This window comes from Pleurodeles waltl, chromosome 8 (genome assembly GCF_031143425.1).
Source record: "Pleurodeles waltl isolate 20211129_DDA chromosome 8, aPleWal1.hap1.20221129, whole genome shotgun sequence".
Taxonomy (NCBI): Eukaryota; Metazoa; Chordata; class Amphibia; order Caudata; family Salamandridae; genus Pleurodeles; species Pleurodeles waltl.
The window spans coordinates 540,941,812-540,968,028 of record NC_090447.1 but is presented as its reverse complement, the minus strand read 5'-3'; the positions used below and the strand labels follow the sequence as shown (position 1 = coordinate 540,968,028).

At 41.1% G+C, this 26,217-nt stretch overlaps 1 protein-coding gene across 1 annotated transcript in view; it reads right to left on the bottom strand.

Annotated features, from left to right (window-relative positions):
- The window catches only part of CFAP47 (cilia and flagella associated protein 47), a 2,216,809-nt gene that overhangs the window by 1,900,031 nt on the left and 290,561 nt on the right, over positions 1–26,217 (bottom strand). The window contains exons 24-25 of the mRNA XM_069204610.1: positions 9,408–9,567; positions 2,899–3,097 (exon numbers count right to left, since the gene is read on the bottom strand). Of these exons, the coding sequence (XP_069060711.1) occupies positions 2,899–3,097; positions 9,408–9,567 (359 nt within the window). The remainder of the gene's footprint in view (positions 1–2,898; positions 3,098–9,407; positions 9,568–26,217) is intronic.

Here is a 26,217-nt window from a genome sequence, read left to right as displayed (position 1 = left end):
GTATATGCGGTGTGTCAAGGTTGACAAGCCGGATGCAGGAAGCCAAAAGGCCAAGAAGCCTAAGAGACACGCTCACTGAGACCCAGGGCCAAAGCTAAAGCCCAGGATCAGGATCATAGCCCAAATGTCCTGGACTCATTGATGTTGAGAAAAGGCCTGATAAAATACCGTTTCCCAGATGGCTCAGATGAATGGGGGCCTTTAAAATGGATTCATGTGTGACTTTGCCATATTGATGGTGAACCCAAAGAATGTCAGTAGAGCCTTAGGAGGTCCATGACTGGCTGTGGAAAGCTGACCTCCAACAGCCAGTCTTCAAGGTAGGGGGAAGACTGGTATCCCTAACCTCCAAAAATATGTTGCGACCACTGCCACCAGATTCAAGAACACCTGAGGGGGCGCTGTTGAGAACAAAGGGGAGCATGGCAAAATGAAAATGCTCCTGGCCCACTTTAAACCGCATGTAGTGCCTGTGGGGCTGCAGGACCAAAATATTGGAAAAAGGCATCTTGCAGGTCCAACAATTTCAAGTCTACTGCATTGAGGGCAGAAAAACATATGACGTGCATGAGTATCTTGAATTTGGCCTTCCACAGGAAGAAAATGTTATGTAGAGTCTTAAAATATGGCAAAAGCATCAGCCTTTTCTTGGCACTAGACAATAGGTTGGGGTAGCATCTAGCTCCTACTGCTGAGGCTGGGACTCACTATGGCCTCTTTTGTTAAAACAGTCTGTACCTTCTGCAGCAAGACAAGTGCTCCTTCGAATGCTTTTCTGATGTGGGTGGGTCAGAAAGGAACAGGAGGATTCATTGAACTATCCGAGACAGATACTTCTCAAATGTTCTGGTATGTCTCCCCTAGTTAAAAATGACTAATTCTGCATCCCACAGGGTGATTGTGTGCAGCCAAGTGCAAACAAACAGCTTGGAGGCTCCTGCCAAAAGTGCAAGGGACCAGTAGGTTCACTGCACCTGGGGGCATAAAAGTTGTCTCCTGCATCCAAGATCTTGAAAGTTCTGCTGTTTCTATTTTCCTGTCTAACTCCCAAACTAATATGTCTTGACCTTGACCAAGATCTCGTCCTGGAACAGTTCCAACGCGCCCAGACTCCGTTCATTCTGATTCTGACTAAACTATTCTGTTGAAGCCCCAGGGGTAGAACCCAACCTCCTAACAGGGGAAGTGTCAAATTATCTGTCCTATTGTAGGTCTAACCAGAAATTTTCATCATATGGTGGGGAGGGGCATGGGGGTAACGCATCAGCATCATCACAAAAAGCTGGTTGACTTTGGTGAGAGAGTTTGATCCAAAAAGTTGTAGGGGTGCTGGAGGGCAGCTCCTAGGTAAATGTACTGTATAGTCTGATTTAGAATGAACTGGGGCTGGGTGCATTGGAACTGTTCCTTGACGATACCTTGGTCAAGGTCAAGACAAATTAGTTTGGGAGTTAGGCAGGAAAATAGAAACAGCATCCCCCTGCGGCATCAGTGTGCCATCAGGGCCGGTGTTGTTGTGGTCAGAGCTGGCATGGATCTTGTCAACAGATGTGGAATTGGCTCTGTAGTTGGAGCGGACTCCAAAATGGGTTCAGGAGGCAAAGACAATACCAAGGACGGATCAACCAGCATTAACCGACAGGAGGCCTCTGTGGATCTGTGGAACCCAAAAGCATGCCATCGAGAACCTGTAGGTTTCCAAATATCTGCAATATAGCTTCTTTGAAAGCCTCAACTGGTTGTAACAACATCAGCAGCCCCAAAAATTCAGGGTGCATTAGGATCAGCTGTGGAACTCACACTTGGAGGGGAACCAGGAACAAGACTAGGGGGCACCTTGACTTCGTCATGACGTCTCAGAAAGAGTGGCAAGATAGGAAAAGTCCCACCTTGCCTTCTGGTGCTTCTTTTTGGACTTCAACTTACCCAAAGACTTGGAAAGGAAGGTAGGAAGGGTTCGGGCTCTCAACATTTAGCAGGGGATTTTTTTTCTTGCACATTGGAAAAGATTTTTGAGGGAAAAACGTGTGAACCAATGAGAAAAAAAACTAAGAGCTAGCTCCAAATCCACGTACAAAGGTGCAGAGAGAAAAATATAACTGACTTCAGCATGCTAGAGAGTTGCTTATATACAGCTCCAACCGTCACTTCTGAGGTCAGTGTGGAGTCGCACAATGCCACCTAATAGAGTGCTGGGGTTATGCGGAAAAAAAAGTCTTTAGATCCAGTCTGGCGCCGGGGGGTATTCTAAAGTGGAGGAATCTGTCGTTAGAAGTTAGGTTATTCAACATAGATTGAAAAAGCATTACATTGTTATACTACCACCCAAAATAGCAAAAAACAGTACTGTTTCCAAAACATTAACACGTTTTTAAAGCCTTTCATTAATTTTACAACTGCTCAGATTTAAATAGCAAGCAAATTCTTTAAAAAATGAAAACTACATGGAATTTCATCTTGTCACAAAGGTCAGTGTAAAAAACCTACACATTTAGTATTTTCACCCTTACAGAGGTGGCAGCTAACTAACCAGGCCCAATCACATGTGCTCCATTTACAGGAAAGGCTTTTGTATGTCCCCATTACCATAAATTGTCACTCTAGTAAGACAGCAGACATTGTGCACATCCCTTTCACCACTGCACACTGCTTCTAGAACCTAAGAGATTTAGGGAAGCATGTAGTCTTGGCAAAATATGCTATAATCCAAATATCTTGTTATATTATATTACATGTGACATTTAATATTTAACTTTTACTTGAAAAAATGCAACCAAAATGAAAGGGGTAAACAGCAAACACATGTATTGCTTAAAAACAGGCTAAAGTTACAGCAGACAGTGACTTTACCTTGCCTGGCACATATAAAATGACCTACTCTGAAAATAAATGCCATACCTGGGAAAGTCTAAAGGAGAAATTGTGAATTCTGCCATTGTGTCAGTATCCAAGGGCACAGGAGTCAGAATTACAAATGGTGGCTCAAAGGATAACTTTGGTGATTTTACATTTCCAGAGAGGTATAAGGGTGCGAAGTGATTAGTTGGGTTATCGTTCAGGATAACTGGCACTTCTGCTTTATATGTGCCCTGACAAGCTGAAACATATAAAACAGAAAAACATCATGTTAACCATGTGAGACAATTCTTTAAAGCCACCATTTCACAAATACCAAGATAAAAAATGAATACCAGTTGAAATATTAACTAGGACACTAATGTCCATATATTTAAAAGACGATTTATTGTGGTTGGAAGGAACATGCACTTACATAACATAACGGCCTTCTAAAGAGCATTATTGAACAAAAAAAAAAAATGATTCCAAAAGCTGGAATAGCTTTTATGAATAAAAACCCTGACCTAACTTTATCTCCTCATAACAGTCGGTAAACAAGGTGCTCTAAAAAGCACTTTCCATAGTTAAAAAAAAAAAAAGAGAAAAATGCAGAAGCGAAACAACTCTGGTGGTGCCGTTTAAGTGAATGCAGTGCAAAAAAAAATAGTTCAAGAATTGAATACAAAATGCCAATTGTTCAAAGTGTCCCAGTTCCACATTGTACCTAGAATGCTATTTTGTGCTAAACATATATTTATCACATTTACGTGTTCAACAAAGTCAATCATGATTTGGCATGAACATATTGAAATTTGCTGTAGTTTCGAAATCAACAGTTAATTTATTGACATGGCTATTTAAATGTTACAAAGGTTTACTGAGTCTATTCTTCCACAACAAAGGGAATACTTCTTCTAATGAAGAGAATATAACATAGAAAAATTAGAAAAAAAGTCAACAAAAGGGTGGCCATGTTAACAGTAAATGCATTTTTAAATCTTACCTCCCACTGAGGAGAAAAAAAATAGAACAGCACCTCTACAACCAAAATATCAATACCATATTAAAATATGTATGTCCACGTTTACACGCAAATATATATATATATATATATATATAAAAAAACAATGGTTAATGTATTATATTTAGGAGAACTATATTTATGTTTGGTATACAAATCCAACTTAATTTACCCAAGCATTAGAAATTCTACAGTTATAGTTATATCTTAAAGTTATCATTTAAAGGCCACTTTCAAACTGATATGTCGTACTTGTAACTTTTGAATAGCAAATGATTAGCTAATCAGATAAAGACTTGTAGTAAGTATGTACCGTGGTATTACTTTTGTTTTAGGTACAACTTTACACGTGCTGGGTGTAACGACTTCCAATGTAGGAAATATTAGGTTTGGTTTTTTTGTCCTAACTATTACCACCTCAGTAAAGTGTTAATTGGTAGAGCAAAGTATTTATAAAGGTTCTAGATGTTTTTAAATCTACAGAGTAGCACAGATTTACTGCGGTACCCCCAAAAGCTTTTTTCCAGGTTAACATTTATGTTAATATAGTTCTCTATATTTTTATACCAGTGCACGGTGAACTGCGTTTTGTTTTTTAGTAGCATGGTAATTTGTCATCACCATATACCTCATAAGTTCTATGGTACCACTGCAGCTACATATATCTCTAAACTAAAAACCCTTAAAACTCACCAGGTCTTCAAAGTTTCACAGACATTTGTCAAATGGGTGCAAAGTTATTACAGGATAAACATTTTTAAAAAATCCCTATCTCTGGTCACCCTAATTGTAACTACAGAGTAGCTACCACCACTCTGTGAGCATATATATATATATATATATATATATATATACACACATACACACACATACATATATATATATATACACACACACACACACACACACACACACACTTATAGTAGATTACTTATTCTGCTAATAATGAAGGACTAATGCCACCCCCAATTTTACATAGTACTTCTGTCACAACCCATGGATAAGTATGTAATACCAATTATTGTGAAATAGGCAGAGCTGGTTTTCCTCTGACATACTGGTCTTAAGTTGTAACCCTTGCAACCCTAGGGGTAACAGGAGTTCACAAAGGTAAATCTGAATCTGTTAGCACATTTACCTACACTGATTACACAATACCACTAATTGTGGATCTGTGAACTGGACCTACCAACTGTTAAAGGATGAAAATAGGCAATGAAAACCATTTACGAAAAACTGCCTTGTTTTCTAAAGTCTATCTTTTAAAAAGCTGTCTTTGGCAGTGGCCTTGACTGTTTATAGGGCTAAATAATCATTATGAACCATTCAGCCTGTGGAAAAATAATCATTATGAACCATTCAGCCTGTGGAAACAAAAAAAGCCAATAACACAAAGTTGAAACTCTGGCAGAAGACTTGGTGGCGTATTACGACCTTGGCGGATGGGATAATCCATCACAAACGTGACGGATATCCCACCCGCCGTTTTACAAGTTCCAAAGGACATAATGGAACTTGTAATAGGGCGGACGGAATATCTGTCACGTTTGTGATGGAGTATACATTCCGCCAAGATCCTAATTGGACCCTTGGTGTGAGTGGTCTCACATCACTAATTAACAAATTTATCCAGGTGCCCTCAAGAATTAGGTGATCAAGAGCACTCACCACCTGCTTGTAGCAGGACATGCAAGAATCAAACAAATTATCATCATACAGGATGCAGGTTCTGAATTAAGACCTGGAACATTATAAGGTCTTTCAAGTCATGGAAAATTAGTCACCACTTTTTTTTTTTTTTAAATCAATGTAAGAATATCAAGGTAAGAATATACATAGGGAACTATCTCAAAAAACACAGTGAGACTATATTGGCTTGAATTCAGCATTAAAATGTTCAAAGACTACATCTAAAGTTATGTCAACAGTAGGTAAAAGACACAAACAGGAAATCAGGGCTGGTTTTAGGACAGGTGGCGCCCTGTGCGACAGTTTGTGGCACCCCTCCCACCCCATGACCTCCTCCTCGGTTTCACTCACTACCATCCAGCAAATGTGCCCCTCATCTCTCCATCGCTCCCCTTTCACATACATTCATGTGTTTTAAAGCACTTGTAAAGGCTGACTTTACCAATCCACTCGACCAGCCACATAAAATATAGGGTTATTTTTAAGACAACCTTAGCGCCATTCTAACGCCACATTAGTGCAATTTTTTTTACGCTAATGTGACGTTAGAAGGCCAAAAACACAGTGCCATATTTACTTTGTATCCCTTTGCGCTACATCATGCCTTCTCCAGGCATAATGTATGCAAAGGGGGCATTCCCTCATTCGGGGGGGTCAAAATAATGACGCAACGAAATCGGTTAGATTTCTTTGCGTCATTTTTTTCCGGCACTTTTAATGCCTGTTCAGAGCAGGCATTAAAAGGAGGCTTCCATTGGTTACAATGGGCCTCTGGGTGTTTTGCAGGACTAGCGTCAACATTTTTTATGCTAATCCTGCAATGCGCTGGACTAGCATAAAACATTCTGATGCTAGTCCCCAAACTACTGCCATGGTGCACCATATTTTAAATAGGACGCACACATGGTGGCTTTGGGGGGTTGCTAAAGGGCGCAAGAAAAGTGGTGCAGCACTGTGTACAGTGCAACTTTTTTCAAATATGCCACATAGGGCACTGCTTAATTTGTAAATAAAAAGATGCCATTGGCCAAAGTGCTATTCTTAAACATGCGGCTGCTGCAATTAAATGTGTGAACACAGAATACAGAGAAAGCGTAATCCTGAAGCCATCTCGGGCCTCTTCAATCCAAGAGGTGAAATACAGCCATTGCGCCACTTTGTAACCTTTGGCGCTACATTATGCCTGCGCCAGGCATAATGTATGCAAAGGGGGCATCCCCCATTAGGGGGTCAAAATAATGATGCAAAGAAATCTTTTAAATTTCTTTGCGTCATTTTTTTCCAGCACTTTTAACGCCTGCTAAGAGCAGGCATTAAAAGGAGGCTTCTATTGGTTACAATGGGCCTCTGGGTGCTTTGCAAGATTAGCTAATCCTGCAAAGTGCCAGACTAGCGTAAAAAAATTCGAACACTAGTCCCCTAACTACCGTCGTGGTGCGCCATATTTTAAATATGACGCACATATGGTGGGATTAGGGGGGCGCTAAGGGGTGCAAGACTTTTCTTAAATATGCCCCATAGTTCCGTTTTTTGCAGCCGACATATTAACCCTCTATGCTACTTTATGTTGAGTCAAAGCTGCCACTAGGCAAAACTCCCACCTCTCTCTCTATCAGAAACACAAATGGTATCTTGACATTTTAATTGTTTCTTGAAGGCTAAACGCACAAGGAACTTTTCAGCAGGTTCTTTTAAGTCGCAAGTTTTGGAAGTTATTGTTAAACACAGCGCCCCCCTGAGGTCGGCGTCCAGTGTGGTCGCACCACTCGCACCGCCCAAAAGCCAGCCCTGCATGATATAATACATCTTTCTATAATCAATTACATATTTACATAAATTAACTTATTTTACCCTGCTAAGGAACAGTGCACTATGCATATTTTCTCACTGAATTATTTAATAAATACGCTGACGTGATATGTTTCAACCATAACTTGTCAAAAAATTATAGGGCCAACTTTATTTTATTAATGATTTTGTTTAGTTTTTTACACAATCTCATAGGTAAGCTCTAGTGCAATCAGATATGTTAATGCAAACCTATCAGATCTGGAATAAACAGACAGTTCAAAAATTAAAATTATTACAGTAAACATGATTAAATTGGATTTAACAAGTTGGACTTTATAGAAGTATGAAAACTGATGTATAATCAGAACAAAACAATTTTTTGTCAGACTTGCCATACAAATGGGCAATTTCATTAAGCATATGATGCCTCCTAAAGTACACGAAGTCAATGTGTGAACACCTGAAGTACAGCATTTTAAAAGAGTATTGCCTGTTTTATTGTTCAGGAACTTTAACCTTTTTGCAAAAAGCACAGCTGAAGAAATTTGTCTATTGCATCTTCTTTCTGTGAGACAAACCATCTTAGAAAGTCTGGCAAATAATTTACTAACCACTGTTGCACTTGAGATAGAATTAAATATTTGTGAGATATCTTCAGCTAAGAGAACCTAATGAGTATTTCTGTATTTGGGATTTTCAACTTACCTATGATATATATTTGAGCTTTATTTGTAAGAGACCAAATGCATTCTATGGTTACATTTTCTAGATACATGTATATACGATGTTAACAGGGAAGGGCTAAGTAGTGATAGCTAGAATAGTTTAGGTAGAGGCTGCACACTGAGTTGCAGACCTTGGCAGCAGTGAAACATGTTTTTATTTTTTAAATCTGAAAGACTTTTGTGGAGCAGTGCTAACAAGGCTTTTTACATTATGTGTGATGAGAATCAGAAATCAAATAAACTGTTTTGCTTCTCCTTTAAATGGTAGTGAGATATAGCCAGTTTTCGTACCTAGTTCAGAGATGGTCACTAGGAGTGATTCAGACCAATTTATTTATTTTCTAGTCTGAGAAGTTATGAAATGTATCTTCTAAGACAAGAATTTGAGGAACGCATTGTCTTGGTTTTTGACACAGGCTATATAAAGCCAGGTGAAAAAATGAGACGAATTATTGACTCAGAGCCTCTTTTTATACTAGATAGTACTGCAGCTGAATGCTAAATTGAACATTAAGGGAAAACGTTGCATCCATGTTCCTCTTTCAATTGTTAGTGATTCTGCCAAAATCCCATTTATTATGATGTTGGCTATTTATTGGTCATTAATATAAAGCTTTAATATTGTTGCAAAACTAAACACCTGAAAACACAATACCTTCTATGCCATATGGATGTTTAATCACATTGTTTAACTTTTTGAATAATGGTGTACATTGCTCTGATGCCGTGTAGGCCGAAATGAGTTACAATACAGAAGTCCTTCAAGAAGAAAAAACTTCTGACGTCCTAACAATAAGTCAGTCTTCCCATCAGGTCACTCAGTGGTACTTCAATGTAAGATCTTCAGCACTGGCATATATTTTTCTTGATCACTGGCAAGACAGAAGTGAAAATACTAGCTTGACACTTGATATTGACATACACTCTATATGACGTGTTCATCTTCCCTGGGGTTATCTAGGTATAGCTGTATGCTGTCAGCATATATCTGCTATGGAAGGCAGCTAGGCAAAACTATTACCTTCTTTAAAGTGTAAATTGCTTTAATAATTGAGGTCTCTAAAACAGTCCTGTGCGTGTTCTCTGACCATCTGTCTATATTTATCAATAGCTTCTTGAGCAGATGTTCTGCTTCCTCACCCAAGCAAATTTTAAATGGCGTAAAGAAAGATGTTCACAGCGCAGTACGGTGTTCCCGCTTGTTTTATGTTACAGCATATACAAAGGTGCTTGCCACCTGCCATGCTACTGAAGTAGCCGCTTTAAGTTAGTACCACAGACAGATAACGATATGGAATACATTTGCAAAAATCAGTGCATGTGAAAAGGAACACACTTTGTACCTGGGCAGAAGCTCACAGTGATTATGATTGTTTGACCTGGGTCAAGATAACCAAACTTTCTGGTGAATCTGAACACCCCAGCATCAACAGCTTTTCCTGCTTGATCAAGATCCAATTTCCAGGTTACCCGGCCTTTGGAGGTGTTGGATAGTTCAAGCGTCTGAAATGATTTTTGAGAGACAAAAGAATTAGACAAAGTGATGAAGCATTTCCAGTAGCACTAAAGGATCCATGCCCATTTCTGCCTCTTTCCTTTCGGCTTATTCCAGAATTACAATCATTTTTCATTTGTAATAAATGTATGAAGGGAACAAAATATTAATTAGGACCAGTATTACAGGGGGCATTAACTTTCTAAATAATAATGTATGCTGTTCCCTCTATTCCTAAGTATGCTGAATTACAATGGACATAACTAGAAATGTTGCACTTATGAGGAAAACAAAATCAGGGCAATTCATTCATTTCACGTTCGCTACTTTTTCCAGTTTATAGAATACTGAAGTTTCAAGCACAATAACTTTGCTCTATTTTTATCCTGCAGCATTTTTGCTAGATGAAACAAACAGTGCAAACTCATTTTGATATATATATATATACACACACACACATATAGAGAGTTATTCCTTGATCAAGATGTTTTATAAGAATCCTGATACTGATTAATAAAAAGAAGTCTTATGTTAATCCAGTGAATGCTGATGCATACCTTTTTGCATGTTACAGCTCGAGCAAAATTTGCGTATCCTGTTCCACATCATACAAGCAGTGAAAATTTGCAAATCGATTTGCTCTCTTTCTGCACAAATGAAAAGTTTGTGTGATGGCCCTGATTATTAACGTTTAAAAAATGTGCATAAGGAAGGTTATATAGCATAGCCATTGCAGAGGAAGTACTTGCTGAAATGATTCCGTTATGTGACCATGTTTGCTCTCTCAAAACATTTTGCACAAGACTCAATCCAAAAGATTTTAGTGTTTTATTGCTATGCTAAGCAGCGAATATTGAAGCATAATGACAGAGGTGTCTTAAAATCAAATCTATAGAATAAATAAGTTAAGTCTCATAATCAGAGCTAAAGCTCACTTTCCCTTTTGACTGAGCTTACTTGGACTGTAAAATACATTACAACTGTGGGATAATTTCACATAACATTTATGCGAATGCTCAAATCCAGGAGCCAGGCGTCACCACGGACTATGACACTGTGTTTTAAGATGTGGCACTGATCCAAACCTTTCTTAAACCCCTTCAAGAACTGAGCGAGCACACAGATCTCAACAAGCACACACAAAGCCACTAGGTACGATCTGCATTTTTCAATTATAAGCCAGACCTGCTGGCTTTACCAATGCTGACGCCTAAATAACGTGTTGGATAGAAACAGAAGGGGAAGGGTAGGAAATCTCAGAGGTATGGGCAGAGACAGGAACAGCAGAATGCGGAAGGAGAGGTGTGGGCTGGTGCAGACTAGTAGAGATCCGAGCACCATGATGTGCAGACAAGGACAGGTACAGGCAAGGAGAGGTGCAAGAAGGGAGCAGTCTGGTTGAAAGAGGTGCGTCTGAGAGAGGTACAATGAGGCATAGGTCTAAGCAGGGAGAGTTGCATGTGGTGAGGGCACAGGCTGTGAGAGGTGCAGCCTAGGTATAGGTTGGGAGAAGTAAGGGCATAAAGCAGTATAGGCAAAAACGAGGAAAGGGCAAGAAAAGGTGCATGCCAGGTGCAAGTTGGGAGATCTATGGGCAGTGATAGCTACTGGCTGAGAGTAGTGCAGTAAGAATTACAGTTAGGGAAAAGTATATAGCAAGGGGAGGGCTAAGCTGGCTGTGGGCTCCACATATAAAACAAAAAAGCCCTACCACGGTCAGATATGAAAAAACGTACTTCATGCAATGCACTGTTTAAAGGCCATTGTAGCCACCATGTGCACATCAGAGAACACCAATTTGGTTTAGTGTCACATCGAAGTAGAAATGACAATCGATACACATCGCTTTCAGGAAGGGGAAACAGAAGAAGAAAGGTACTGCCCAGGACAAAAATTGAGTCACCACAGATGTCACTACTTGCGTCCTTTCAGATAGGTGGAAAAAAACAAGTACTTTGTGAAGCATTTGGTGATGCGCTTAAAAAGAACAGGAGGCCACACAACAGTCATTGATTAAGTGTACTCCAAAATGTATTTTGAAATGACTGCTATCTAGTGAAATGTTTTAGTCAGTTCCTCCTTGCAGTACAGACAACTACTAATTAGCTGGTAAGGATGAGTAGCACAACAGCGTACTTGATTTTCTGACATTAGACCATATAGGCGGCCCTTAAATTGAAATGGCCTGCAGCCCACCATGAAAGGAGGTACTTCAAGTGAGCTGGCAGAATGGGGAATATAAAAATTAACATTCTGGATAGTGAAGGATACCATTCAATACACCTGTTACAATATTTTTAGAATTTGAGCAAGACATTACCATTAGAAGGTTATGGCCAGCAAGATATCGGATAAATGCTAAAACGTTAGAGTCCGGAGGTCCTTCTAATATCCTATGTGATCCTGTGAGATACTAGGAGCAGTGGTGCACAGTTTTATACACAAAAAAATGTAAGGGTGTAGAATACCCACAGAGTGGAGTGTCGTTGGTCTTCGATGCAGCTGTTCCATGTGTGAAGTGATGAAGCTGAGCCCGTTTGGCCCTGATGGAGTACTAAAGGGGTGCCAGGACAGACCAGCAAGAACACAGATGGAAATGGGTGCTGAAGATTCAGGTCAATGCAGCAGATGTGAGGCAAACACTGGAAATTTAAGAGGTAGAAGCATGAGTGTGGGAACAGAAATGCCCAGTGCTCTCTCTGACCATAACTTTGCAAGGAGTGGAGCACGAGGCATGAAGATTGGGTCCTGAGCTCAGGAGGGCTGGATGTTGGTCAAGACTCCGGTGCTAAATATGGTGGTGGCCCTACTGCCGAACTTGGTGCAAAGGTGGCAGTGAGCACTTGGAGAAGTGACAGTCCCATTCTGCAAGAGCCCAGCAGCTTCTACTTGGATTGTTGCTTGTGGAATGTCCCCTAATGGTAAACAAGAATGTGCTCTGTATAGAGTGCCCAATTGATGTGAAAATAGTACCTGGCTTTTATTTTGGCCCTGCCATCACACTAACCTAGCATTTACAGAGACCTACGACTGTCCCTGACAAGAGGACCGGGACCGATTATGTGACAGAGTAGTGCACCAAGCTTGTCCACATGTTAGGCAATGGGCTACTATCCTTGCCCTGAGTATATCACATAAAGCGGGGGAGACAGCATAACGTGATTTGTGAATTTATAATGTGACCAGATATTTTTCATCAATGTAATGGAAAGCACCACCTACTGATGTTTCTCATGTAAAGTTGCTCTGTTCTGTGAAAACCAGAACCTTGAGCTGAGGTGCCATGTGTATCTCAAATATGTTTATGTGTAGTATATAAGCATGGTAATAGGATTCCTTGTGCCGTATGAGTCAAAGTATGGGATCCAGTGATATCTTTTTTGGATGCCCTTGGATTAGCATGGCACAAGATGGAGGGTGAGGATAACCTCCCCACAGGGGAGAAGTGTATTTCCAGGCTTGAGAGTGCAGACCAATTCACTGAAGTGAAGAGGATAGTCTATCTTTAAAAATTCCTTGAGAGCTTTGCTAGCAAAATAATGCAGATTAGTTCTTCTGAGATGGTAGGGGTGGGGGATGAGGCTGCAGTTTCTATTGCTCATGGTGAGAGATTCGAGGCACAGCCTGGTCTTTTGTCTCTCTCAGATTATTGCATCAGGAAAGTGATGGCAGAAAGGTGCAGAGAGCTCACATTGCCTTGTGCCCATATTTTGGACACTACTGCTTGGGGTCAGTCCCATTGGTAACTGCTATAAGAATCATCACCTTGTGCATAAGCAGTGTGTCAAGTCATACTCGGTAGTCTTGAAAGGTTGTTGATTAAGAAGTTTTATTGTAGTAGTAAGAGATTCCAGCAGTACTACCTTCCTTCCAGCTTTGCAGTCATTTAAACACATACATTCTATCCAGCCATCCTAGACCTACAGACTAAACGACCTGAGGCAGAGTGAGAAGGGGGGGGGAGCTTGCCATTATACATTATAACTATACCACATACACTCCTCCCCAACAAATAGAAAACAATAGGAAAATTATATAAATGTAAGATAAAAAATAAACTAATGGAACTACTCAAGCTAACAATAAGATGAGAATATGATTCTAAGTATAAATTGTTCAAGCACAAGGTAAAAATATCCCACAAAATGACTGACCCACTCCTCCCTGCAAATTGAAATAAATAACAAAAATATAAAAGACATATCAATTATTTACAACAAACCTGTTGAAATCCAATATTTTCCCATTATCCACCTTCACCGCCCCCTTGAACACTTGTGTCACACAATGTGAATCTGAAAAATGTGAATTATTCACAGCCTTCGGCATTCTAAATGTCTCAAAATCATCTATTTTGACTTGCAGGACTTTCATAGCCTTATGCATGTCTTTTCCTGAAAAAGAGTTTCTTCCTTCCTCAATGAGTTTCCCTACATCAAAGTCAACAGAACAATGCTGACTTGTCCAAAGAGGACATACCATGTTATAGGGTTTGTGTTTCTTTAAGAGTTCAAAATGACAATTTCCTACTGTACTGTGGGGTGTGAACCTGTACTCCTCTACCCGTTTTCTCACCACCCCAATCCAATCCAATCCAAACCAAACCTTACTCCCAGCACGGGCAATCTGTATTGCTTCCTTTAGCGTGCGACTGAAACTATCAATCATTCCTTTTTACTGAGGATGATGTAAAGAGCACCTCTTGTGCCAAATGCCCTTTTCACTGAAGAATCTCTCAAATTCTCTAGAGATCATTTGCACTCCATTGACCTTACAAATTTTGCGACATCCCTCCCTGGAAAATACATCAGACAAGAACTTCACTACAGCAGCAGTAGTAACTTCTTGGACCACCCCTACTTCAGACCACCTTGATGACATGTTCATGAGTACCAACAGATACTTGGAAGCTCCACCAAAATTCAATGGCCCTACCACATCAAAATCTACTTCTTTCCATTCCTCAGTAGGTACCTCACGACATACCATAGGTAACAGCCTGATCTTTTGGGCTTTATCCATTAACTTACATTGGTGACACTCCCTCGTCTTCCTTTCAATACATATGTCCATCCCAAGCCACCAGTAAGTTCTTCTCAACCTTTCTTTAGACTTGCATATACCCATGTGACCCTCATGAGAAAGGTCAATCAGCTGATTTCTCACTACACATGGTGGAATCAACTTTTCACCTCTCAAAAGCATATTACTGCTGACACAACTCATCCCAAACTCTCTGAAACATCTCCAGATTTGATCAGCACTTAACTTGCATTCTCTCACACCAACCACAACAATCTCCCTCACTTTTTTTGAGCTCAGCATCTTTCTCAAATTCATATAACCATTCTCGTCTGATATACAACCATCATGTATCACACCCTCTTTAATCACATCATCTATCCACCATGGGACATCATCATCATCATCCCTAACAGTTTCAGAGCTCGGAATCAGCCTAGATAAGCAGACAGCCACCTTGTTGCCAACACCAGGGATATGTGAAACCACAAAATGAATATCTTGCAATGCAATTATCCATTTACAAATACGTCGTGAAACACAGTCCAGACTCTTTTTGCCAATAAAGTTTTGAGTGGCTTGGGGTCCGGGTAAACAAAGTTCACACCCCATTAGAATTGCTTACATTTTGTTACTGCCTAAAACACAGCAAGGGCCTCTTACTCGATGGTAGAATATTGTGTTTCAGCACCTGTAAACAAGCACGAAGCAAACAAGAGTCACCTCCCCTCCTTCTGCTTCTACCCCAGTACAGCACCTAAGCCCTCGGCACTCCCATCAGGGACAATGTAACATGACAATCTAGACATGAAGCTTTTCAAAAACTGTGGTGACATGAGACTGGACTTGACTTTCTTAAACTCCTGTTGACAGGTGCTGAAACACTATATTCTACCATTGAGTAAGAGGCCCTTGCTGTATTCTAGGCAGTAAGAAAATGTAAGCAATTCCAATGTCCTGTTGACAACTCTAATCCCACAAGAACTGCATGCCTTTCTTGAGAAAATTACATAGGGCACCAGTTTGAGCAGCAAAATTGTGGACAAATCTGCTATAAAATGCCTGAGAACAACTGAACCTCTTCTTTACAGGCAGGATGCGGCAACACTACTAAAGCATTGACTAGGTCTTCCTCAGATTTGATATCCTTAGCCATAATTTTGTGCCCTAAGTATGTAAGTAAGCTTTGTTTGACAAAATTTACAATTCTTAAACTTCAAAGTAAAACTTTTTTGACCTCACATTCTCAACACGTCCCTGACCTTCTCCAGATGCGATTCCAAAGAGTTTGTGAAAACCAAAATTTCATCCTGTAAGAACTTTACCCCAGGAGAGCCCTCCTAAGATGTCCAACATTAGCCTTTGGAAAACAGATGCAGCTGAGCAGAAGCCAAAAGGCATCTTGGTAAAATGAAAAACACTGAACGGTGTAATGAAGGACACATGTCCTAAGATTCGTTGGCCAATCTGACCTGGTGACAGGCCATGGTCAAGGCAAGAGTAGACAATACTTTAGCATCCCCTAACAAGGTTATAATTTCAGAAATATTTAGGAGCGGGAACCTGTGCTCAACAACTTCTCTATTTAGATTCCTAAGATCTACACACTGCCTGATATCCCCAAGGATTTAGTGGCCACTACTACAGGTGTCACCCAGTACGAAGCCTCAATGGTTTCAATTATACCCTCATCCAACAACTGATCCAGCTCCACCTTTACTGGCTTCTACAAACTAAATGGCACAACCCTTACCATACAAAAATAGGCACTGCTCCTTCTTTCAACTTGATGCGCTATACATATCCTTTTATTCACCCCACAATCTCAGAAAAGACACCTAGAAACTCACATAGAAGTACATCAGCTATAGTGTCCAGTTTTCAAAGCTGCACTTGTGGCGAAGAGCTGGAGTCAAGAAAAATGCCTAGAAGTTTCTTGTGTGGCCAACTGAGAACTGTGTCACCTTTTACTGGGACATACATTTTTCCAAAGTTAAAGTTTGACTGAAATTCTACTCTAGCATCAAAGTACCCAACCAGTTCATTGAGTCTGTCCCATAACTAACTTGTATGATATCAGGTCATGTTGTTTCACCTTACCTTTGAAGTGTTTAGCATAATCTCTGTCAGAGACAAGCAAAAGTGTGCCCCCCCCCAGGGTCCATCATCGTGGATACATTTATCCCAAAGTTACAATATCGGAAGGATGTATGCAATCAGTACTGGTCAAACAATTTACATTATTTATGGTTTGTGCTGTATCAGTTGAGCTCCACTTTATATACCTTGTCCTTAGGGTTGATAGGCATGAAGCATTTTGCAAAATGACCCTTTTTGCCACAAAATTTGTCCACAGCTTTGGTAGCAGGACAATCCTTAAATCATTACATGGTTTGGAGTTCCACATATAAAACACAAGAACTTTTTTGTAAAATTAGAGATTGTATCTTTTGTTTGGAAATGACAGAAGGCATCTGAATAGCATCTTTATCCTTAACGTAATTTTTGAATGCACTTCAAAGAATGTTCCTTTTTTGCAATAACTAAGACTTCACTGAGTTTGGGATCACTTTCACCCATAGTTCTTCCCTAATTTTATTGCACTTACATTCTAACATAAATTGATCCTGGAGTTTTTCCCAGGTATTCTACCCGACGCTGCATGTGGAGGCTAATTTGATTAAGGCAGAAACAAAATATTCAACAGACTCCTTCTCCCCCAGTTTTCTCTTCCCAAAATATTCATGTTGTAGTATTACAGAAATCTTAGGTAGAAAGTGATTGTCTAATTTTGAAAACTGCTCAATCACGGTCATTCAAAGATTGAGAGCATCTTCGTCATCAAGTTCAAAGCTAATAAATAAATCTTGTGTCTTCGCACCTAAGCAATGAATCAGCATAGAGGCTTTCCTTTCTGGTGACAAATTTGGATCATAGAGTTAAGTAATTAACAAAGACTTTCTTCCATTTTTGCCATGAAAGAGCAGGGTCACCTGCAGAAGACAGAAAAAACATAGGAAGGCAAATATTTTTCATGTTAACAATGCCAAAAAAAAAAAAAAAAAAAGAAAACCTGGAGAAAATAGAGTAAAGAACAAAAAGAAGAAAAATTAAAAATAGAACAAATTTGAGAACAACGTGGAAAATAGAAAAGAAAAGTAGAAAAGAATAATAATTGTAAAAAAATCACAGTGTCACAGATATACAACAATGTACCTCAAATTTACCTTAAAGGCAAAGAAATTCTTATTGGTATTTCATGAAAATGATGATGGAACACTGAAGCATCAGAGTCTAGAAAAGTTGCTTTAAAGTATATCTTCATTGTTTGTGCAGGAAGTCATCCTCAACTGGAGTTAGACATGAGGAAAGTGCAGAAAGGAGTGTCCACAATGAGGCAGTGCTCGAGCAGCTAGACATTGAAATCAGGAGTGCAATGATCGGTTCAGCTGAAATTGTAGGTAAGTCAGTAGTGCTGTAAAATTGCAGCTGCGCATTTTAGCCTGCCCGTGATGCAGCAGGCATGGTGCACTGTGTTTACAGAGGCATGCTGATGCTGTGTCCGCGTACTGGGCTCAAGTGACGGCACAAGAATGATCACACAGACCAGTGTGTTTCCAAAGGTGAAAGATACACACAATAGGTTTCAATCATTTGCTGTAGGAGACAATGCGGTGCTAAGCAGCAGTGCATGGTACAGTCTAACGTTGCCATGGAGACAGAGCCACAAATGGCAGCGTGCTAAGATCGCGGCTAGAGGTTGCCTTTGGTCTCCTGCCCAGAAACCGATGATCAAGAGTGTGAAGAGGCTGATTTCATCGGCTCACACCAGGAACTCACTACCATCACTGAGCAGATACAGTACTTTGTTCACACAAGCCGAGAGACTTTGCCTGAATACAAGCAGAGGAAAACTGCTGTTACCAATGCTAACCTTTTTCAGCTCAGATTTGTCAGACCACATGGAGAAAGCAGGCACCATAGGGATATCTGCACTTCATTCAATCCTGTAGGGCCTCTACAACCCTGTAACCACCTTCGAAACATGTAGCATTTAATAGCACTGTGATTTCTTTACTTAAAAGACTAGCCTTTGGATGGACAATACTTTATTGTGTTTGTTGCTTGAGTGATGAGTTCTGAGCCCTTACACTCCATACTACTGCCCCAAAGGATCCAGGGACTGCTTACACTTGCTACCCTGAGAATCAAGTGTGGAAAGAGTTGTACTTGGCCCAGGCTGCAGAGCCATAATAGAATAGACCCCAAACCACCAGTGACAAATGCCCTCAGCTACCATGGTTGGTAAACAGAAGGCCCTCTCTGAACTCCCCCCCCCCCTACAAATAGAGTCTGGCATGGATTAAGCGAACTGATAAAGTTGCCTGGTCCAATGAGATACCAGTGAGAAGCTCCCACAGTGCAGAAACACAGAGGTGGGCAGTGTGGGCCTCTGGATAGGAGAGGCTCTGGAACAAGAGAGCGCAAGCAAGATAAGTGCATAGACTCTGACACCAATGAAGTTCACATGGGAGATGCTAGTGAACCACACCTTGGGAGGGGAACTTTCAGTGGCATGCTGGGGGCTGCACAGCACTTAGGTGGGTGCGCAGTTAGGAGGACTCTGAATGTCTTATAGCAGAGCTTCTCTGGTTGTATTGAAGCCCCACAAAGTGAAATGAGCCTAGATGTAGACAGGCAATTGAAGTGGGTTATCCCATTGGGGTGCATGAACCAGGGGTGATCATCAATACTGGAGGCACAATGGTGATTTCTGGAGCACACATTGAGACACAGGAACTGAGATCCGTGGATGACTTACACAACTATAAAGGCCTATAAGTCCACTACCAGTTGGAACTATAGGAAAGGACACATCAATCTGCCAGGTAAGCAACCAAAATACAGCAGTACACTGCAGGAACAGTGGCAACTGCTTTGGAGCCCCTAGTAAGTCCAAGGACAGGCAGAGCGATGCAGACCTCCATGTGTAGCCAATGTCCAGAAAACCAGTGCATTGCCTCCTCAAGAACTACTTTGGAAGGAAAATATAAAATCAACTTGGTGACAGCTGAAATGTCTCTATTTAGGACCTAAGGGATGTACTTGAGCGGATAACGGCGAAAGAGAAAGCAGTTGACACCATAAACCATAAAGTAGCAGAAATGCTTAACACCATAATTAAACTGCAAGAGCCCACCCACGTGATGGAGACACCTGTGGAAGATACCAAAGCTAGTGCCCACTGGAATAATTTGCACTTTGTGGGCTCTCTCGATAGGGTGCAGGACCAGTTGATGGAATTTTTCATGGAGCCATAGATCCTCTAAACACCCAGACCTTAAAAAAAATTGACGAAACTGCTCTCCAACCAGAGGGCCTACCAGGTGTTGGTGTCTCCCCCTAGACCTATGAACTACTGTATAAGGTGATCTCCATTTATTTTAACTTTATAGACAGAAACACAATATTGCAGGAGCCATAAATGGTCAAAAAGGCGCATTATGAGGTGCTGAAGATTAACATTTTCTCAGACTACATATAGGTGGTCCAGTGTAAACGCAAATCATTTGAAGCTGTTAAATGGAAACTAGGCAAAAATGGGTTGTTACACATGTTCTTATATTCAGCTAAGCTTCATGTGATTAAGGGTGGAAGTTCACACTTCTTCCAACCACCAGAGATAGGCAGGGACTGATTGGAGGTCTGGGAACAACCCAGTTGATCATGTAAAGTATCACAAGCCCACACAGAGGATACAATCAGAATATAGTCACTGCCTGAGAAGTCTGAGAGGACTGAAAAAACAGATTAAAAGAATGAGATTCAGATTAGAAATGTCCTGGTGAGTGAATGTGACAGATTATGTATTGCGAAGTGACTCAGTAGCAAATACAGAAAGAGCACCAAAGACGAAGGAGATTGGATCCAACTGAAACACCAAAATTTACTTTAGGTAATGAAGGGCGGGGAGAATGGAAGTGCCCCTTAGGTACTCTTTCAGACAGCAACTTGCGGATGCATGACCTGACACTGCAGTTAGATTACATTATAAATTGTATTGCTATCATAGCTAAGGTGAGAAGGGTGGGGTAAAACATTAGCTGTTACTGTAGGAAGCAAATTGTATTGCAGTGCATATTTGTACCCTGTTCCTAGCTTCTAAGGTGGTGTTTGGGAATGGTTTCTGTGTTGGTTTATGTTGGTTGAAAATGCAGGAAAGAAATATTCGGACAGATGGGTAAAGTGATAGGATTACATGAGGGAAATAGGGATGATGGTTTTCAGCAGACTACGGCAGGAAGCATGATATTAATGTTCTGGAATAGCTGTGATATATGAAGAACACTACAGAGTTCCTACACACTTTAAATGGCAGGGAGTTGGAATCCCCGTCTTGCAAGTGATATTTGACAGCAGTGGAATAGAGTGGACTTGCCCGCAAACTGAGAGGTCATCCTTATTACTCATCCTACTACTCCAATGTAAGTGAGAATGTGGGTGGCTCGGAACGTCCCGTTTCAAAAGAAAGAAATTAAACAAGATCTGAAGGATATGTTTGTTCTTGTTTATGGAAAACTTAAAAGCCAAGAGATATGCCTCCTCAGCTTCAATGCCAAATGGTCCCTGGAATAACCTTCCCGCTGAAACTGGTAGAGTTGGCTGCAATGTGGATGAACATTCTGATGTTCTGGGTGGGGTTTACAATTGTGTAATATCTGGGATGCTAAATAGGCATCCCTATAAGGGCGGGACAGACACAAAAGTATTAAAGAAGCTTCAAGAGACCCTACAAAATATGCAGTTGGTAGACAGGTGTGAAGAGACTCATCAAATGTACTCCTTTTATTTACCCCCACACGGGACATACAGTAGGTTAAGTTATATACTGGTTAGTCTGAGCTTCTCTGATAGGTACTAGATACTAAGATATGTACCATCTGGGCCAGATGTTGTTGGAGCCTTCCCTTCACTATCTACAATACATCTGGAATGAGTATAGGGCTAGTGGTCCCATGTGGAGGTTAGGAGTGGAGTCCTTACAAGATCCTACCTTTCATAAATATATGGGCACGGCCTTGAGAGAATGCTTTAGTGATAACTCGGGCACAGCTTCACACAGAGCAGCAAAATGGGATGCCATGAATTGGTAATGAGGTGGTTCTGCATATGCACTGTGTATGAAGTCTGCCAGAAAATGAAGCGGAAATCAAAACGGTGGAAGAGAGATGATCACAGACCTTGAGGGAAACCCTGCACTTAAGTCTGAATTAGAGGAACAATTGCAAGCAAACAAGGAGTACAAAGAGAAATTGATGTCCACATCAGATAGTCAGAAAACGCACAGGTTGAGGCAGAGCAGGTATGCATTTGTCCCGCTTTCTGAAGACAGAGACATCAGTCTCTCCCATACTGTGGATCAGATAAAAACAGGTTAATATTACACATACAGGTAGTAAATTAACTATTTGAGAAATACCTTCTAATACTGTACTAACAAGAAGTGGTAGACTCAGTTACTAAGAACATTTCTTAAATCAATAGAACTGCCCAACTTATCCTCAAAAACAAAGAACCAGATGAATAGTCACCTGCCAAAGGAGGAATTGATGGCTTCACCCAAGCTGATGAAGAGTTATAAATTTCCCGACTTCGAGAGTTTCACCGCCGCGTCTTATTAATCTTACTCTGAAATATTGTTCGAAATGTTGCTAGAGGGTTAGATCAAAGCAATTAATAGGGTGTAGCCACAAATGGTATAAGCGAAGTACAGATGGTAATAATACCAAACATTTGGGAGGAACCCTGAAAGCAGCAAGTACCATGGACAACACACAATGATTGCAGCGGATACCAAAACCTTCTGTAGTGCCATGACAAAGAATAGTAAGGGCCTTAGCAGACCTGATCCACACAGATCAACTGGGATTTAACCCAGGCCTCAACACTATACATAACTTTAGGTGACAGGCCCAAGTGAGATTCTACCTTGCCAAAACAGACGGGAGAAGTGGATTGGCTTCACTCAATACTGAAAAAGCATTTGATGCAGTGGCATGGGACTACATGATCTTGGTCCTGGAAGTGTATAATTTTGGCCCAGGCAGCTTTGCTGGAAGCAGCTACTCTATGTTAGGCCTACAGCATGAGCGAAGACCAGCACAGTGCTGGCCAATAAATAGACTCTAAACAGCACTTACTTGGGGCAAGACCCCCCCTCCCCCTCCCCCCACCCCTGCCATTACAGCAACATTTAGAAAATGACCTCTACAGCCCTGTACAATAGAGGATGAAGAGACTCACCCTGGGCCAGACCACCATAAGCCAACTTCCCTGGAAAAGCACTCGCACTCATTGTACAGGGACAGAAACCCTATGCATGTATGCATGTAGGCAACTACAATGGCCATGCAGAGAGAGTTAAAGATAAGCTTAGTCCCCCAACATAACTGACTGGACATCATATGCCCATAGTACCATCTTCAAGCCCTCCCTCCATGCTCAACAGGTAGGCCACGTCCCATGTCCGCCTTTCCCTGATGACAACCCAACCAGGCATACACTCTCTGCTGCACCAGTCAGTCTTACAGAAACCAAAATGAACACATGTAGCTTCAATCCTACTAAAGAGGTTTCCTCTTGGCTACGGCTAACACTTTTTTTCAAGGACATCACTAAGAAGGGTATCCATAATGAGGAACAAACCTGCACAACGTCACTACCCAAACTTCGATCTCTTCTACTATGACTGGGTTTACACGCTAACCGGGTGAGGCAGGACACAACCTATCCCACCTTACCCATAGGCTCACCCGATGAGCAAGGAACTGATAAGGCCACTCTATCCCTTCTCTATATAGAACTTAAGACAGACAAATCCATTTAACATGCATGGGCCCTGCCTCCACCTATCACATTCACCACCCCCCAGTCGACATCATGGAACACAACATGGACCTCAACGTAGTCTGCGGACTCTAAAAAGTCAAACCCAGTACCTACAACATTATCTACCCTATTAACCTACCCAAAAAATTCCTCCTAGCACTTCAAGCACAGGGCAATCAAAGAGCTACAGGAGAAACTCATCTATGATATTTACTATTCTGGCCACAAGATGCCGAAAATGTATCTCATATTCCACACAACCAGAGCAGTGAAATGAAACAAAATATTACTCTCCAACCTACCCATATCCAAAGTGGGCAGGATTCAATATGGTTTCAAGCTCACCACATGACCCTAACACAACTCCTAAAGTGAGGCCTCTATCTCTATCTCTTTATCTATCTCCATCTATCACACCTTTGGTGAGGCATATGTAAAAAAGGAACTAGCTGTATCCAAGCCCAGTCAGTTCTTTGCCCTTGACACCCCTCTCAAGCAACATCACTATGTTCATACAACCACAGAAAACTTCTCATCTAGGGGTGCCCACACTCCCCACACCACCCACACCACCCAAAGATCACCTGCCATCCAGGAAACCATTTTCAGCCTCCATCGCATCCCCTCAGGACACCTTCACCTCTTCACAATACACCCCCCACCTGGGACTACACAACTTCAGTGCCACAAGGCAAATGCAACCTGCATTCCCCACACCTCAAGCCCTTCTTCCCATAGTAACCGTCCTGAAGAACACACTCAATTTGTGCCTACATGCACATAATTATGCAAGGTGCAAGAAAGGATCCCTCCAGGTTCTCTATACTCATGCTAACTTAACCCCTCCCCTTAACAAGCATAGACCATCCTCTTTCACGTCTCCTTTCACACACACAGGATACACACCCAGTATCCCACTGGGGTTCACATTCACCACCATCTCAACTTATAGATATATCACACTTGCCCCTACATCTGAGAAAACCTGCACCTGCTAGTGAGAGTGCTCCTATCTCACTTCCAAAGGAGCACACACCAGCCACTGAATCATTTCCCTCCATCCCACAGCTCATCCTCAACACCCTTCACTACCCAAAGGTCCTACAGCTCCTACTCCCTCATACCTCGTGCTGCTCTTCTATTTGCAACTCTTCTAGAGACCCACCGGATAGAAGCCTAAACTCATGTGGAGCAGCAAAGGAGCAGGATAGGAGAGTGGATCACCCCTCGATCACTACACCCTTGCTACATAATCCCCACTACTCATTGAGTAGCGACAACTGTTCGACACTCACTACCCACACATCCACTGCTACACTGGGCTGCTTACCCATCACTTTAACTCATACATACAACCAATGTAGTCCTCCCAGATGCTCACAACAATACAATTTCCACATCACAAATACGCTTGTGACATCCAACTCTATCTAAAAATCTCCTCTCTCGATGACATACTGCAACTAAACAAATCTCTTGCTAAAGTACAACAATGGCTCCATAGCAATAACCTAAAGATCAAACTACAAAAGACAAAATTGATAATAATCTCCCTACCAAAGTTCGGCTCAGCTCCGGGCTTGGATTTCACATATGGATGTACTAAACTGCACCCCGAAAGCCATCGACTCCACAAAATTACTGGGAATAACACTTGATAAGAACCTCAACATGATAGCCCACGTCAATATTAGAGCCAGTGTCTCACATCCTAAGACTGACAGAAGCCATTCATCCTTCAAAACGACCTCAAAGAGGTGGTGTAGGTGCTGGTCATTTCCAGAATGAACTACAGAGATGCCATTATCGCCATACAGAAATCCCACTTGGAATCCTTGAAAGCAACACCACACGACAGCCAGGCTTGTCTCTCAAAAAAAACATAGATGCAATTGCATCACACCAGTACGTACAAGGCTTAACTGCCTGCACATCGAAGCCCACTGCATCTACAAGACTGCATGCATAATCCACAAAGCATTTCACAATGGAACTCCAAAACAGCTAGCACAAAAATCGACAAGATCATAAGGACGGCGCTTGCAAAGCAGTACTGACTCAATGCTTCTGGAACCGGCAGACTCAAGAAGGAAAGATTGCATGGACAAACATTTTTTAAGAAACAACTCCAGAATCTAGAACTCATTCCCATCAGAAATAAGAACCCCCTCAAGAGAAATGTGAGAGGAATTCTGCTTGAGAAATAGTTTCCCAATCTGTGGTCCAGGGACCCCTAGACATCCACAATGCCTCCTTTGTGACTGCTTAGACAATTAAATAATATTATCAGATTAATAAAGTGTTTATAAATAAAATATAAATGTGTGCCTTTAAATTAATTCAGAAGAGCTCCAACCTTACAATTAAAATTATTTTTTGTTTCATTTATATTTGTTTGTAAATTAAATAAAATGTGTTACCATTTGTGTATGTTTTTGATGAATGCCTGTTACTGTATTTCTTTGTGGTTCAAATCATCGACAATATTTAGGCTGTAGTCTCTGGCTTCCAATAGTGACTTGGTGGGGGTACCCGGCTTCCAAAAATGATTCAGTAGGGGTCCATGGGTTCCAGTAAAGATAAAGTGGGGGTCCACAGAATCAAAAGGTTGAGAACCATTGCCTTAGTTTTCTATTCTTATCTTCCACATGACCAACCACAGATAGGCAAATCTAATATAATCATGCACTGTGAATTGCTTGTACGTAAGGCGAGTCACAAACTAAGGCTCATGCTACCTTAAGTTA